Source organism: Cebus imitator, unplaced genomic scaffold, assembly GCF_001604975.1.
Source record: "Cebus imitator isolate Cc_AM_T3 unplaced genomic scaffold, Cebus_imitator-1.0 Scaffold4, whole genome shotgun sequence".
Classification (NCBI taxonomy): Eukaryota; Metazoa; Chordata; class Mammalia; order Primates; family Cebidae; genus Cebus; species Cebus imitator.
In genome coordinates, this window is record NW_016107319.1 from 13,108,642 (window position 1) to 13,126,520 (window position 17,879).

General features: G+C 36.8%; 1 protein-coding gene across 2 annotated transcripts in view; it reads left to right on the forward strand.

Moving 5' to 3' along the window:
- ARHGAP10 (Rho GTPase activating protein 10) overlaps positions 1-17,879 on the forward strand; it is a 334,414-nt gene that overhangs the window by 212,048 nt on the left and 104,487 nt on the right. For both annotated transcript variants that reach the window (XM_017532769.1, XM_017532773.2), the window contains exons 14-16: positions 883-957; positions 7,982-8,069; positions 16,647-16,705. In XM_017532769.1, coding sequence (XP_017388258.1) covers positions 883-957; positions 7,982-8,069; positions 16,647-16,705 — 222 coding nt within the window. The remainder of the gene's footprint in view (positions 1-882; positions 958-7,981; positions 8,070-16,646; positions 16,706-17,879) is intronic.

A 17,879-nucleotide genomic window follows, 5' to 3' on the forward strand; every position in this document is an offset into this window, starting at 1 on the left:
TTCTCATCTGGATTCAAGAATTATCAAGATTTTGCTACAGTTGTTTGATCTATCCCTTTTTCCCTCTTAAAGCAAATGTAAGATTACTTTCACCACTTTCTGGATGCAACTTTAAACAAATGGAGATTTTCTTACATACCCTTAATGCCACTCAGAGTTTGCTAATTGCATCAAAAATGTCCTTTCATCATTGATTTGTCCAGATCAGAATCCAAATGATAAGGATATTTGTTTGGCATACCAAGTTAGGTTTGACAGTACATTTTCTTGCTTTTCTATATACTCAGGGACAATTTGGTTTCAGATCTCTGTAGAAAGAGGATGCACTGATTTGGTTCATTTTGCAGTATACTTTGTGGTGATACTGACTTCCAGTTTCAGAGCCCCTCATTGGACAGGGCATATAACAACTTTAAAAAAAAATTACAGTTTTGCTTCAGTTTTGCATGAATTTCCATGGTTTTCAAGAATCGTCCAAACAATGATTTCTTTTTCTGTACTAACTATCACCATATTTTTAAAAGGCTGAAACTTTTCAAGAAAAATGTAAACAGGTAAACACAATAAACATAAAAGTTTTAGTGCATCTTTACAAATGGCATTGTTATTCATTTCAGTGTATCCATGATACTTATTAACATTGAGGTATTTCATTTTGTCCACATGGAACATTGTTTGCTGAGATTATTATTAACCACAACTCACAGATACAAAGCTAGTAAAACAAGTTGTTAAACACTTGGTTTTTTCAAAGGTTATTTTTATAATTAACAGGAATTTTGCTAATGTTTGTTAGCAAAGATTCTGAATGCAACTGTTTGATGATAGCTTTTAAAATTATGATAGTCTTGTATTTTGCTAATAGTTTGTTTCTTCCCATAGGTATAAATGACCAAGGATTGTACAGAGTTGTGGGGGTGAGTTCAAAGGTCCAGAGACTTCTGAGTATGTTGATGGGTATGCCTCTTTTCTAATCATTTTTCCATGTGTTATTTGTGTATGTTCATTGACTTCACAGATTAATATTTCATAGTAATGTACAGAATACTAGTGATTCCATTCTTCTGTCTACAAGACTCTTCTGCTGGGCAGAGACAGTTGACCCACAGAAGTAGATTAGTATTTGCATCAGCATAGATGATCTATTATCTCTGATTAAAAAATGAGAGAAAAAAAGAATGCACCTCCCCCCCCCCCACCGCCGGTTGATTGCCTTGCTGTGCTTGCTTCTCACGGGGAAGTGGCAGTCAGGCCTCTATGATTTGCATGGCTTCCAAATAGCCTGTCCAGAATTGTGACAGTACATTTGGTTGGACAAGACCACTGGGACTCGCTTATTTTTATGGAGCTTCCAAAACTGTAATTTGACTGCAAGGGTCTGATTCTCAGGGATTCATTGGTATTCACAGTGGCTTGTTTGTAGTTCACACCAGGCTCTCCTCCAGAACCATGCATGCTCCATCTGTGCTGATAACACAGTGTTCTTTGGCATCGCAGACTAGAGGAAGCCAGAAAGTGAATTCATTTCATTACCCCAGACATTATGTGAATGACAAAGCGCTTTTACATTACACACTGCTGTCAGTTCATTGCCACCTGTAAGACACGCCACTTCTCCCCCACCCCAAAACAGGCTGCCTCTTGAGGAGTGATCATAACTCATCATGCTAGAGGGCCTGTGTATCAAACCAGTCTGTCATGATCTTGCTACATATTAATTTTTTTGATATCTTACTTTAATCAGTATTAACAATGCCCTCAGGTGTGCTGTGAATACATTGAAACCTGTCTGCATCTTAAAGCATTATAGCAAAGACTCATTTTTAGAAAGCATGAGCCAAGATGAATAACATCAACTGACATGTTAGGGATAGGATTACTTGTTTGGCTGTGTTTGAATTAAGGATTTAATAAGCAACAACGTTTGTAAGCTATTAACCACAGGAGAAATTGCCCATCATCAGTTGGAGAGCCTTATTAGAATACATTCACTTCCATAAGCTGTTTTCATTTTCTGCCTCTCTGGTTTAACTTGGGTGTGCAATTTTGGCAGTCAGATTTTCCTTTTTACCATTAGTGGTCTCCAAATTAAATAGACTCAGGTTGCCAGTGGTTCAGTAGCAGCTGGGAGAATTTAATGGGACTACAGCATCTGCTTTTGCTTAATTTTAAAATTAGAAACACTTCTTTCATTTCCAAGATGGTGTTATGATGATTAGAACTGGAAGAGTATTTTGATACCAGAATGGACTGAAAGGCACATTTTGGTGGTAAATTGGTCCTAAGGACCTGGCATTATTTTTATTATCTTCTTGTTCCTGTTCAAGGAAAGTTTGAACAAGGGTTTTTCTGTGGTCACCTTGAAGTGTTAAGCTGTCTCAAAATTTGTTCATAATTCTCATAAAATTCTACATGTTCAGCATTGCTCAACTCAGGGTGGTAGTTTCCTTTGCTCATGGGAAATGTCCCAGGCCAGTCCTTAACTTACAAGGTGTTTTTAAATATCTAAATCCTCAAAAATTCATGACCTGGAAAACTGTTTTTACTTTTCATGAGCTTGAGAGTAGAGAAGCCCAGGACGTAAGTGTGACACAACCTCATACATAATGCTGGCAAGGGAAACACTTATGCTTTTAGTAATATCATTCTGCAAACAGAGGAAAGTCAGAGAACTGATGTGAAACAAAGATACCGACTTGTTACCTCCTGATTAAGCCATTCATTTAAGAGGGCTACACAATACACATTTGTTTTGAGTAGTCTATAAATAATCCCTAGTATGAAGTTAAGATTGTCAGTCAAAAACTTTGGATTTTCATTAGCATTAATACTATTTTCTTCTTACCTTATGCTACCAATACAAACCTTAACCATTGACACAATAAATTTACTTGCTATTTCCTAATCATTTTAACATTTTCTTATTTCTTTCCTTTTATCCTGATTGAGTGTTCAAATGGAAATAATTTAATGCCTCTCCCAAAAAAAGGGTTTTAGCGTTTTGAATAGTCATGTCAACATAATCTTAAGGATATTTTTTTCTCTAACTTTTCCCATTTTGCTTCATTATTAGAGGGTTTCATATATATCCTGAAGAGAAAAAAATCCTGTGGGTCTGCCACATTTTTAACTTTGCTTTTTTAAAGCAATTAGCGTTTATTATTATTCCTGCAGGTAATGGGTTTATTTCAAATTTGAATTTTTTTCAAAGTACATTTTGTTTGTAATGTATTTTTCTTTGTAGAAATGGAAAATAATTTAATTTTTAAGTATTTGAGAAACAGTTTCAAGCCATGTACTGTTTTTTGAGGAGAGCTGCCATTTACCTGATTCTCTGTAGTTCTTGAGAGCTAGTTATTTGCTTGAGAGTTTTTAATTATTGCTATTTTTACACAGAATACTTTGTATGGTTTGTTAAAGTGTTTTAAGTCTTCTTTAAATACTCATGTAAAAGTTATGATGATTTCTAAAGAAAGGGTATATGCTTAATCTCTTGCATGTTTTTTCACTTGTCACTTTTTTTGGGTGTGTTTTTTCCCCTTCACATTTAATACTAAAATAGAAGAAAATATGTATTTTTTCCATTATCATACTTCTGTCTTTCCTCCTTCCTCCTGCTCCTTTCTTCCCTCCTTATCCTCTTTCTTCTCTCCCCCTTCTTTCCTTCTCACCTGTCTCCCAGCTGGCATGAAATAGCAATGGCATTGACGATAGAAAATTGTCTAAATAAGGCCGGGCGCAGTGGCTCACGCCTGTAATCCCAGCACTTTGGGAGGCCGAGGCGGGTGGATCGCGAGGTCAAGAGATCGAGACCATCCTGGTCAACATGGTGAAACCCCGTCTCTACTAAAAATACAAAAAACATTAGCTGGGCATGGTGGTGCGTGCCTGTAATCCCAGCTACTCAGGAGGTTTAGGCAGGAGAATTGCCTGAACCCAGGAGGCGGAGGTTGCAGTGAGCTGAGATCGCGCCATTGCACTCCAGCCTGGGTAACAAGAGCGAAACTCCGTCTCAAAAAAAAAAAAAAAAAAAAAAAAAAAATGGTCTAAATAGAGAGGTAGTTATTCTCCTCCAGGCCAGGTAAAGGACCAGGCAGCTGCCTTCCTCCACCTCGTGATGAGAGGACATTCTTAGTTGTCTTCGCTTCTGGGAGCCTAAAGCAACTGTCACCTGGATTTCCCCCAGCCTCTGAGCCTTTCCCTGGACCAAGCTTCTTAAGTTTCCGAAACAACATGCCCATGTGAGCAGACACCTGCCTTTTTCTTCCCCTTTGCAGGCTCTAAGACAGGGCTCACAGAGTGTGGTAGCAGTTGTTATTTTTTTGTAAAGCAGAAACTTAGAACAGTTGGGATGCAGGGAGAAGTACCAGATGAGTTGTCTTTGGGTGAGTCATGGTTTTTTAGTAAATGGAGTGAGAATGTAAAATATCCATTACAATAGTTCATGGTAGATTAGAACTGATAGGAGGTAGAATTGTTATGCATTCTTCCTTCTTCCCTACTTTAGTTTACAACATAAGAGCAGAGGAAGAGGAAGTTACGGGAAAATGTGGTAGTAGCTTCTGTGGTCTGGTGAGTTCAGTGGTTAATTCTAAATCTGATTTGCAAGAAGGGCTGGATGATTTCGTTTTCACACAAAACCATAGAAAAGAAAAAATAAAAATAATTGAAAAGAGTTTTACTTGAAAAACATTACCGTGTTTACTTTGTAGGACAGTTCTCTCTCATCGATTGGGGGAAAAGTGAACTAATGCAACTGAAAAAACCTGATCTTTTGATTATAAAACATATTTTCAAAATTCATTCACTGTGCTTTTTCAAGTACTTTAAAATTGGACCTAAGTCAGTGTTGAGTAGGGTGCTAGAAGCTGCATAGAATTGCACTTTGCATTTAGGTTGGACTGCAGATTTTCAGTTTCAAAAAAATGACCAGTGGTTATGTAAGTGTGAAACATTCACCCAAATAAAAAAAATCAGCTCTTTTTATCTGTGCTTTTTAGTTTAGATTTTTAACAAATCTGTGAAGTGTCCTTCCTTGGTCAGAAAGGAAGAAAATTGTTTTATCTTTCTTATGGTAGAAGATATATTCTGAATGAACCTCCAAATGTATTTTCATGTTTGAATTCCAAATAAGCATTAAATTCTGCCTAGTCCCAGTGCATCCACTGATTGTAAAGGACTGCTACGGATGATTGAGCTATTTGAAAACAGTGAAAATTTAAGAGAGAATTAGTAACATAGACACTGTGTAGTCATTTGCTTCTGATGTGACAGCTGCTTTTTATTCCATGAATTTAGAATGATGGCTTATTTTTCCATAGAAGGAATATGATTCTCAAAATACAAAATCATAATTTGGTAGAAAGCTGGAAATAAAAGATTTCCCTTAGAAGCATCTTGATTTTAAAAAGGTGATTTTCAGGTAGCAAGTTGATTGAAAATGTTATCCTACTTGTATGTTAAAATGAGATTTAAATAATTGATTTAATGAGAGAGAATATTCAGTTACTGAAGTAATTGGTTGGCAAAGCCTTTAGAACAGAATTATTTAGTCCTAGTTATAAAGGATTGCACCTTTAATCAAGGTGCTTAATTTGATTTCTTGAATGTATCTGTGGCTTGTCTGACAAGCTCAGTAACAAATGAGTTCTGAATTGTAGGAACTGATCAAAATGTAATCAGTGTCAATTGCCATTGTTGTAGTTTATTGCATATTGCTGTCAGTTGCTGTAATCAAGAAATGTTGAAGTGCTTTAAAAGTCTTCAGACCTTTGAGTAATTGACCTCATGTATGATGCTGTGGCTGTGAAATAACCATCACTTCCCGTTTTATTTTATCTTTAGAAAGTTTCGGACCAACATTGAGTTGTCATCTATCCTTCATCATCCCAAGCCTAAAACTTTTTAAGTGGCATGCATGACTTAACACGGTGGTCCCATTTTGACAGGGTTTTCTTTTTAGTGCTTTTAAAAAGGAAATGCTAACAAGATGTTTCCTTCTCGATGAAGACAAATACGGTATAAGGGAGGGAAAAAACCCTGAAACAACTAGGTTATTTTTTGGTCTTAGTTAAGACATCATCATGGAGTGCGGGAGAAATAGTCTTTTCCATGAATCTCTTTATTTTCTCTTTTGCATAGTGGGTGTGTAGAAAACCAGGCAAATTGATATTGATGGCTCAATGTCATTCGTCATAACCCATTTCCTGTCTCCTCCCTTTGGGAAGGTACCATCACTGCTTGCTTATACTTTTTAGTGACTCAGCAGTGGTAATAACCTTCTACATTTAATTATTTATGGAACTGTGTATACATTCTTTATTTGCTTTGATGCTCTCAGTAGTTCTGTGAGAGCGTTTACATTATCTCTATTGTGCAGATGAAGATCTGAAGTTCAGATAGGTTTGGAACTCACTTGCAGTGGTATGGCTGGGCCAGGTTGTTACAGGCATTTAAGCGCAGCTTCATGATACCCACGCTGCACTCCTCCCTGCTGCCATGCCACAGCTGAGTGTACCAGCCCAGAGTTACAGGAGTCAGAGATGCCACCATACTCCTCGGGGTGTTTGCCTTTACTGCCATCGTTTCATTTTATTTCTACCGGGATTGACACTTTCCTTTCTGCAATTTACTAACTCTCCCATCTCCTTTTTTTTTTTTTTTTTTTTTTGGTGTCACATACCTTTTCCTTCTAACTTTATAGCCATTTTAAATTTAACTTTTGCTTTTACTTTATAAAGGAGCAACCCTATTAACTGACTTACCGACCATTTCAAAGGATGTTTGTAAGAAACATATCATTACATGCTATTTGGATAAAGAAAATTAGTTTAAGTTAGAATGAATAGGAGTGTGACACAGAGGCTTCCAATAAATATTTCCCACATGAGTGTATATATTACACAGTGTTCATGTGAAAGATTACTTGTAAATAACTTTTTAAGTCTCCATGTTATCATTTTTGTTTTGATTGATCGTATATTAATTTCAGAAAGATAATCTAACGAACAGAAATCCTAAAAATCTGAGACCAAGTTCATCACCCTTTCCCCCACCAGTTTGTTGCCATTCTGATGTTGGCATTGTACCATTCACAGTGCCACCCTCGGTTTTCTGTGTCATAATGATGCAGGACTTTTTGCTCCTTGGTTCAGCTATATTCGGGTTTTTGTGTCACCACCAGGAAAAATTGGGCATGCAGACATAGTGAAGGGTGAGGAGAGTGCAACTTACTAAGCTAAAGGGGAGCTCTCAGCAAAGAGAGGAGTCCCACCAGCCAGCTCCCCCCTCACAGATTGAATGTGAGGCCACCATACATTGGCTCCTTCCTTGCATAAAGCACGAATTCCCGGTAGTTCCACCCTGTTCCCCCAGTGTGCATGCGGGCCCTTCGTCTAAACCACTCCACATTGATTTAGTTCCCTTACTGAGCGTGTGTTTAACGATGGAAGTACTCACCGTGGGCATGTTTATTTAGGCAAGCCTCCTGTGCACAATGACCTGGGTGCATCGGAGGTTCTTTGGGGACCCTACCTTACTTGCCTAGGCATTTGGCTGTCTCCTGCCTCTATCAGTACACAGTGTGAAAGCAACGATGCCGTAAGCATACAGCTGAAAGTGCCACTTGCTGTAAGCCAAGGCCCCTGAGTGATAACTGGTAACGACGATGATGATGATGATGATCATAGCTGTACGTGAATTGCAGTTGTGGATGTTGAAATACTATGTCTAACTCTTCCTTACTCCCAACTCATCTCCTGTTTTTTGCTTTGATCTGTACGACAGATTTCCTGAAGCGCCAGAGGTGTCTAGTCATAGAACATGGCTTATAGTATTTTAGAGAAATTGTATAAAATGTTTTTTTGAGGAAACTGCAGGATTGTGGTTTGCTCACTTAAAAATGGAAGCTTTGTGAGCGAGACAAGAGGACCTTTGATGTTCAGGATTTTAATTATTTTTTTCTTGTTTGCTTCCTCACTAGATGTAAAAACATGCAATGAGGTAGACCTGGAGAATTCTGCAGATTGGGAAGTGAAGACGATAACAAGTGCCCTGAAACAGTATTTGAGGTAAACTCCTCTCAGTAATGAGAAAGAAGAATGGCCTATTTGGATCTGAAGTATAAAACAGATGCCAGTTGCGTACATAAGTATCAATCGTTAAATTAAGCCTTATTTTAAAAAGGGAGAATTTATCAGGTGTCTCAGTGTCCCAGAAAGAAAGATAAGTAGTGGGTAAACATCAGTAATTAAGTAAATTGCAGCAGAACAGAAATTGATATAGACTTGGGTTTTGAAATAGGTGTTTCTTGTAGATGTACATTTTAGGAATTAAACACTATGAAACAACTCGTTGAGGCTGCTGATTGAATGAAGGCTATTTATTGAATTATTTTATCTTTATATTTTATGCTGAAATGATTTTTTTAAAGTTTAGATGGCTTAAACTTAAAGGCTTATGACAACATATAAATTCAAACTCTTCGAAAAGAAGTTTACTTGGTGAGGTTTTAAGATAAACTTGTTTTCTATTTATAATAGAAAATATTTAGGACTAGCATTAGAAGAGGGCAGGATTTTTTAAGAGTCACTGTCCTTTTTTTATTAAAAAGAATTTAATGATAAGCTCAGGGTCAGATGAAGAGCAAGTATCTAGACAGTAAAAACAAAAGAATGAAAAAAGGTCACACTCTAATTCTTATATGCTGTGGTTCTATTGAGGACTTAGATTTTTCATGGCAAACAAGTGGCCTATTTTTTATTTTTTTGAGACAGCGCCTTTCTCTGTAACCCAGGCTGGAGTGTAGTGGCACGATCTTGACTCACTGCAACCTCCGCCTCCCAGGTTCAAGCGATTCTCATGCCTCTGCCTCGTAAGTAGCTGGAATTACAGGCTTGCGCCACTACCCCTGGCTGATTTTTGTATTTTTAGCGGAGATGGGTTTCACCATGTTGGCCAGGCTGGTCTCGAACTCCTGACCTCAAGTCATCTGCCTCCCTCGGCCTCCAAAGTACTGGAATTACAGTTGTGAGCTACTGTGCCTGGCCTCAGGACCAGTTCTTTTTTAACATACATAGGTTTGTTTTTCAGGTAAAAGTTATTTGGGTTCCAGTGGATACATTTGAATCAACTTATGTGACATATTTTGTATTTTTTAAAAATTATGAAAAATTTCAGATACATAAGACCAGAGAGATTGGTGCAATGAACCCTCACGGCTCTGTTATCCTGCTTCTTGAGTTATCAACATTCCGTCCTTGTTAACTCATTAATCTTCCTACCTGCCACTTTTAAAAGATTTTCTGAAGCATCATATAACTGTACCCATAAATACTTGAGTATTTATCTCAAAAAGACATTTTTAAAAAGTCAATCAAAATATAATTCTTATACACAATAAATTAATATCCAACATTCAGTCCATGTTCAATTTTTACCAACTGCTTTCAAAAAAATGTTTTTATATTTGTTTTAAATCTTGCAGGATTTAAACTGTGCCAGCATTTCACTTGGTTGATAGGTTTTAAGGTTCTTTTCATCTGTATAGTTTCTCCCTTTCTCCACCACTGGCTTTTATTTGTTGATGAGCCTGGGTCATTTTTGATTATGTCTTCATGATAGCCTTTAACATGTTTCTGTAGCCATCCTACATCCTGTAGATAAAGAGTTTTCAAATAGGCTTTGTTAGAATCAGGTTAGGTTTTATTTTATTTATTCCAAGAATATATTGTCGTGGTGCTGTATTCTTTATGTTGTACCCCATCAGGTAGCCTGGGTTGTCTGGTTGTTCTACCTTTTAACGATGTAAAATTTATCAGTGGGCAATAGGTACATATTACCTATTTCAAGTACTTTATGTAAAGAAGATGTTTTCAGCCACGGTTCTAAATTTTTTTCTTTTTCTTTTTTTTTTTTGGAGACAACCTCTCCCTCTTGTCCCCCAGGCTGGAGTACAATGGCGCGATCTTGGCTCACTGCAGCCTCTGCCTCTCAGGTTCAAGTGCCTCTCCTGCCTCAGCCTCTCAAGCAGCTGGGATTACAGGCGCCTGCCACCACACCTGGCTAATTTTTGTATTTTTAATAGAAACGGGGTTTTACCATGTTGGCTAGGCTGGTTTTCAACTCCTGACCTTAGGTGATTTGCCTGCCTCGGCCTTCCAAAGTGCTGGGATTGCAGGCGTGAGCCACAGTTCCCAGCCTCTACATTTTTTTCTTAAACTATTATGTGCATTGTTGTCATTCTTTATTGATAAAGGGGTGTATACTTATATCGGTATTGCCACTGATAGTGACTAACTGTGGCTTAGGTGAGGATCATGGTAAAAATGAATCTCATTACTCCCAACTCTAGGATAAGAATGTAAATTTCCCCAAGATAGGCATCTTTTAAGTCCTATTCACTGCAGTATCCCCAGCAGCTTGGAGCTGTACCTCTTGCTGAGAAATTAGAGCAGTGGTTTTCAACTGAGGAAGATTTTGCCCTCAGTGGGATATTTGGCCATGTTTGGAGACATAACTGATTTTCATCATTGCTGGTTTGCTGTGCTCCTGGCATCTGGTGGCATCTGACATCCTGTAGTACATAGGACAGCCCACCCTCCCACTTAAAGAATTATTTGATTCAAAATGTCAATAATGCTGAGATTGAGAAACCTCTATTAGGTAGATGAAGAAAATAATAGATAAGGGATATAAACATATAATGAATTGCACATGTTAACTTGACCAGAACAAGTACTGCCACTCTAGGAGATAGCTTGAAATCCATTTTACTGTTTAGTAGACCCGTATCTAGCACAGGTAAAGGGATTGACTAAGATGACTCAGTTATTGCTGGGAAACTAAGGGTGAAAATCCACCTTTTTGGCAATAAATCACATGCTTTTTTCCACCGTTCCATATGGTTCTTTTCTTCTGCTGTGTGGGAGGAATTTGTTTAATAAACTAGAGGCTCTTATTTAGTACATAGGATTTCTTTTTGGTTCTTGATGCTCTTGGAAGCTAGTTCCTTCTTGCCCCTGTTCTTGTGTTGTTTTTTTCTGCCTTTTTCTTTCATTACCTTGCTTCATCCTATGGAATTCCACTTTTAAACAAACATTGCCTACAGAATGACATTATGAGATGCTATTATTATGTAACTTCTAACAAAATACACATTCTGCCTGAATGTGATAAAGTGAATTTTCATAAGATGGCAGATGCCTTGGGAGATTTGAAAGTTGGGTTGCTGTTCTTTTCCCCTGTGTTATTTTTAGCAATGGAAAATGCAGTAATTAGGATTTAATTGACACCTTTTTTTTTTTTTTTAATTTTGGTGATGCATCAAATGAGAAAAAACTGAGTTTTTATCTACCTCCATTTTGGCAATAGGGTTCTGGCCCAAGCAAGTGTATTTCTTTCTGCATGAGAGGTAATAGAATGTGATGGTCAAGAGCGGGAGGTCTGGAGTCAGCCAGCCTGCCAGGGTTGGAGCCCCAGCTCTGTCACTCATGGCACCATGGCGTGAAGCTGAATATAGCTTTTCTCACCCAAAAAAGCTCTTGCCCTTGAATTCTTCTCACTGCAAATAACCCAGCTATCTTATTGGATGGGATGTTGGAGGTGGAGGGAGGAAAACCGCCAAATCCCCAAAGCACCAAACTAAAACAAGAAGCAAGTCCTCCATGGTCTTGGAGAAGGAAAAATATGTGCAGTGGACCAATGCATGGGATCTCCCTTTTCTTCTACTGACTTGAGGCAATTTTAAAATTTTTTACTTGTAGTGTTTTAGAGAACTGAATACCAGCCCTCTGCATGATTTCTTATCTATACAGACAATTATTTTGATTTCTAGCAACGTGTTCATTACAGCAGTTTTCCATTGTGAGGGGACAAATGAGTGATTTTGTGTTTCTAGTCAAATGATTTTACCTGGAGGAAACTTTCTTTTAAGCCTGGAAATTGTAATGGGACGTTTTGGGAAGGAAATGCCAACTTAGGTAAATATTATGATTTATATCCCCCAACAGATCCCAACGAGTGGCAAAGAGAGGTGGCTCAAAAACATGTCAGGTGGGAGGCTGAGAGTTGCAGTGACTCAGCAGAATACATTTTGTATGGGAAACTTGTCATTTGTATGACTGCTTCCCTAATGTTAACAATATTTATTTTTTATGCTGCATTGCCTAGCTAGACATATGGCAGTGATGTAAGTAATGTGTAGAAGATATTCAGATACAAATGCATTTTTATTGGAAAATAAATGTTCTCTGTGGTTTTTCTTTTCTTTCTTTCTTTTTTTTTTTTTTTTTTTTTTTTTTTTGAGATGGAGTTCCGATCTTGTTGCCCAGGCCGGAGTGCAATGGCGCAATCTGGGCTCACTGCAACCTCTGCTTCCTGGGTTCAAGCCGTTCCCCTGCCTCAGCCTCCCAGTTAGCTGGGATTACAGGCATGTGCCACCATGCCAGGCTAATTTTGTAGTTTTAGTAGAGACGGGGTTTCTCCATGTTGGTCAGGCTGGTCTCGAACTCCTGACCTCAGTGATTTGCCTGCCTGGGCCTCCCAAAGTGCTGGGATTACAGGCGTGAGCACTGCACCTGGCCCTCTGTGGTTTTTCTAAGTGTTGCCATTTCCCCCAACCCCGCTATTCTTTTCAGCACCCTTTAACTTTCCTTCTCTGCTAGATAGCCATTTTTCTTTTTTGTTACTTCCTGCTTGTCTGTATTTTGAAACGATCCCCCTAAAGGCTTACTTCTGATTGGCCCTGCTTTTTCTTTATTTAGGCTGTGGTATAGTTGATTTTTTTTTTTTTTTTCCATTTTCTTCTTGAAATGGGAATGTAGGGGAGAAGGAGAGGAAATAAGAGCAGGACTTTTTCACTCATGCATTACGTTTTAGTTTATGGTTGTCATTATGTGTTTGTATGTATATACCATACCATCATAAATTGTATGTAAGGAATATATGTACCTAAACATTTTTTCTTTTATTTTTCAATTTTCCTTTCAAAACATAAAAAAAAAGTAGAGCCAGGGTCTCACTTCATTGACTAGGCTGGTCTTGAACTCCTGGCCTCAAGTGATCCTCCTGCCTTGGCCTCCCAAAGCACTGGGTTTACAGGTGTGAGCTACCATGCTTGGCCTATTTTTACTTGTTTTTTAGACAGCTTTATTGAAACATAGTTGACATACAATAAGCTGCATATATTTTTAGTGTACATTTTTATAAGTTTGATGTATGTACACCTTTGAAACTATCACCATAATCAAGGTAGCAACGCTATGCAAAAAGTTTCCTCCTACCATTTGAAAGCTCTCTCTCACATCCCATCAAAGTAGCCTCATCCACTGGTAACCATCAACATGCTTTCTGTCATTATATGTTAATTTGCATTTCCTGTAATTTCATATAAATAGAATTATACAGTATATACTTGAAATCTGTATTATTTTACTTAGGATAATTAGATTCACCTATGTTGTAGTATATTCCAGGAGTTCATTCCATCTCAGTGCTAACTAATGGACTGTTTTACAGATATACCAGCATTTTAAAAAATCAGTTAATCTGCTGAAGGATATTTAACTTGTTTGTAACTTTTGGCTATTGCACATAAAGCTGCTAAAAATATTTGTATACATATATTTGAGTGGACATAGGCTTTCATTTCTCTTGGATAAATCCCAGGAGTGGAATATTTAGAGCATGTGGTAGGTGTATGCTTAACTTTTTGGGAAACTGATAGACTTTCTTCCAAAGTTGATGTATTTCTTTACATCCTCACCAACCATGTACAAAAGTGCGACTTCCTTTATACTCTTGCCAACTCTTAAGATGGTCAATCGTTTTCAGTTTAGCCATCCTAAGAGGTATGTGGTAGTATTTTATTGCGCTTTTAGTTTGCACTTCCCTAATGACCAGTAATGTTGAACTGTTTTTCCATGTGCTTATTTTCCATTGATATATTTTCTTGAGCCAAGTGTCTATACATATCTTTTGCCCAATTTTAAAAAACTTAGATTGCCATATTGTTTTAAAAGTTTTACAAGTCATTTCTTAGATATCTGCTTTGCACATATTTTTTCACTCTGTAACTTGTCTTTTCATTCTTTCAATTGTGTCTTTCAAAGAGAAGTTTCAATTTTGATGAAGTCTAGTTCATCAGTTTTTCTTTGATGGACTGGCGTTTGATGCTATATTAAGAAATGCTTGTACTTATTCAAGGTCACAAAGGTTTTCTTCTGTAAGTTCTGTAGTTTTAGGTTTTACACTTAGTTCTGTGATCTGTTTTGAGTTAATTTTTACATAAGATATGAGGTATGAATTCAAGTTCATTTTTGCATAGGGATGTCCAGTTGTTCCATTTCCATTTTGTGGGAGAGGCTGTTATTTCTCCTAAATTGTCTGTTGAGATGATCGTATAGTTTTCTTTTTGTTTGGTGAAGTAGATAGATTTTTTGTTTTTAGATACTAAGCTAGTGTTGTATTCCTGTGATTAACTCAACTTGTGATATATTATTATTTTATTTATCTTGTGGGATTTGATTTAGTAACATTTTATTTAGAAAAGTTGCGTCTATGTTCGTGAGTGATACTGGTCTTTAGTTTTCTCATAATGTCTTTCTCATAATGTAACTTTGACATTAGGATAAGGCTTAACTCACAGAATGAATTAGAAATTATTCCCTCTTCTATTTTCTGGAAGAATTGGTATAGAATTAGTAGTTTTTCTTTCTTAATTGGTAGAATTCATTCAGTGACATCATCTGGCCCTAGAGTCTTCTAACTGGCAAGATTTTTAACCACAAATTCAATAGGACCTCTCAGGTTATCTATTTCTTAAGTGGACTTTGGTATTTTGTGTCTTTTAATACATTTGCCCATTTCATCTGAATTTTTGAATTTATGGGCATGAAATTGTTCATAATATTTCTTTATTTTCTTTTTAATATCTTTAGAATCTGCACTGATTCTGCAATTACCCTTCTCATTCCTAGCGTTGTTTTCGCTCTTATTTCCTAATCATTCTGGCTACATTGATCAGTTTTACTGATTATCTTAAAGATATGGTTTTAGATTAATTTATTTTCTCTATTATTTTTCTGTTTTCTATTTTATTGATTTCTGCTTGATCTTATTTCTGTTTTTCTGCTGACTTTGGGTTTAATTTACACTTTTTTCTTCATAGCTCATTAAGGTACAAAATGAAGTGCTTGGTTTACGGCCCTTCTTTTCTAATATAGGTGTTTAGTAGCATACAGTTTCCTCTTAGTACTGCTGTACCATCATCCCTCAAATTTTGATATGTTGTGCTTTTATTTCATTCATTTCAGAATACTTTCTAACTTCTCTCTTTTGAGTTTTCCAGATATCTTTCTGTTACTGATTTTTAATCCAATTTTTGTTATAATCAAAGAACATACTCTGTATGACTTGAACCCTTTTTATTTTTTGAGATTTGTTTCTTGGCCCAGAATATGGTTCATCTTGGAAAATAAATGGGCTGTATGTACTGGGAATGTATGTTCTGCTTTTGAGTGGAGTGTCATTTAGGTGACAGACATGCCCAATTAGATTAAGTTGGTTGATATTTTTATTCAGAACTTCTGTATCCTGATTTTTCTGTCTACTTGTTCTGTTACTGAAACAAAGAGGTGTTTAAACCTCTGATGATAGTTGTGGATTTGCCTGTTTCTTCTTGCAGTTCTGTCAGTTTTTGCTTCGAGTGGTTTTGGGCTCTCTTATTAGATCTGTTAACATTTAGTATTGTTTTGGCTTCTTGACTAGTTGACACTTTTGTCAATATGAAGTGACCTTCTTTATCCCTAGCGATATTCTTGGCTTTGCATATGTTAAAGTATTTTGTTTGTGCATTTTTTTTAACATTTGAAGCAGAATTTCTGAGTTACAGTATTGTAACCTTTTAAAAGCTCTTAATATCTTGCAAGATTACCCTCCTGAAAGGCTATATAGACTGACACTTATCTAGGTATTCTTTGTTTATAAAGCTAGGTGCTCTGGTCTTTTATAATTTTAAAATATGTAGCAAGGTGGACTGAACTGTCGTATTCTGTTGATCACAGGATAAAATAAACTACCTTATGTAACTTGTTTTGTAGACTGTGAAAATGCTGTGTATATTTTTAAAGTTGTCATCAATTTTATTTCATCTCTTATTTTATAGGCATAAAGATAAATTCTTAGTTTTGTAATATATTTAAGCAGAGAGGATTTGAGGTTGTTTTCTATGTATTTTGTGTGGAATCTTCATGTAATACCTTGAAGATGATATTTCAAAATTGTTTGCTTACATTTGGTTAGATGGTATGTTTGGCTTTAAATACATTAATGTTTAGAAGGAAGTTTTATATATGAAACCAGATGTTCACAAAGGTATTTTCCCAGATTATATATGAAATACTGTATGCTTAGATCTAGTAGGGATTTGTGGCTGCTTAGGCTTTGTTAGTGCTTGGTGCCAACAGCAGTTGATAAAGTGATCTGTTTGATTTCTGTATCTTTTTTTGATATGTAAAGGTATTCATTCCCTAGGGAACTTTTACACATTAATTAAGAAATGTTCAACCTATTTAACATCCTTTCATAAAAAACTCAGAAGTGACTTGTTTGGATTTATTTGATAATTCTGAGCTGTTCTTTTCGTACAGGAGTCTTCCAGAGCCCCTCATGACCTATGAGTTACACGGAGAGTTCATTGTTCCAGCCAGTAAGTATTACGTAAAGGTACATAGAAACAGCTTTGTAGTTGGTAGTGAGCATAAACTAAACATTTCCATATGAAAAATTCAACTCGTTGTTATTGCTATTTGTGTTAAAAATAGAAATCACTTTAAATGATGTTTGGTCCCTCCCCCTAGCCTTCCAAGGTGCATAAAAGGGACAGTATGTTCATTCATTTGTTCACGTACATTAATCATTTCCTATTATGTTTCTGGATATCCAGGGCAGGATTCTTGTCCCTTTGAGACAATTCCGTAGCAAGTATTGGGGCATACTTACTTCTCATTATACTATAAAATGTACAGTAATGGCATGAGCAAAATGCTGAGGGAACACAGAAGTATTTAACTTGTGAAAGGTTGGGGAGATGAGCAGATTTGGAATGATTAGTAGTTTGGAGATGGCTTCACATAGAAGGATATTCAGATCTAAATTACAGACAGAAGGAATATTACGAGATAATGCCAGGAGCCCAAACTGTTTGATACAAAGTGAATTATATGCGATCAAATGTTAATTCAAAAAGGCCTGTTGGTGGTGAATTTTGTGATTGGATTTTTTGTGAGTCACACTCATTTGAGGCTTTCTAGTTTTCTGTTATCATATAGCTCACTTTTTATATCTGATGCGTGTTGTTTAATCATCACAGCTTCTGAAGCACACTGGTGTTAGGTATTTCATAGTGAAGGAAATGAAGGCTAAGATGTTAAGTAACTTGCCAGATTATAGGGAGGCTTATTTAAAATTCAAAAGCCGAGTTCCACTAGCTGAAACCTGCAGTATTGGTTTTCACAGGTGCACTGACAGTAGCTGTAATCGTATTTTCATTTCCTTTTATTTTCTCCTTTTGGCTGCATTCCACAGTTTAATCTGTTGAAAAACTTAGAGCATTCCCTTTGGGACCAATGTTAACTGCTGCCTGAACATTGCTCTAAATGTTACCTCCTTGTGAGGTCCCTGCTCCAGCCAGTTTAAAGGTGCCTCCTGCGTTGCAGGAAGAAGTAGTGTATAGGCCCCATTAGACTATACATATAAAAGAGGCTTTTGGAAAAGCAAAAATTGGGCTCTGTGAACTTATGTTTTCACATGGAGAGAGGATATTTTAAAAAAGAGAATTTGAGATCAAGGGAGTGGGGGAAAATTTTCTCGGCAAAAACTCA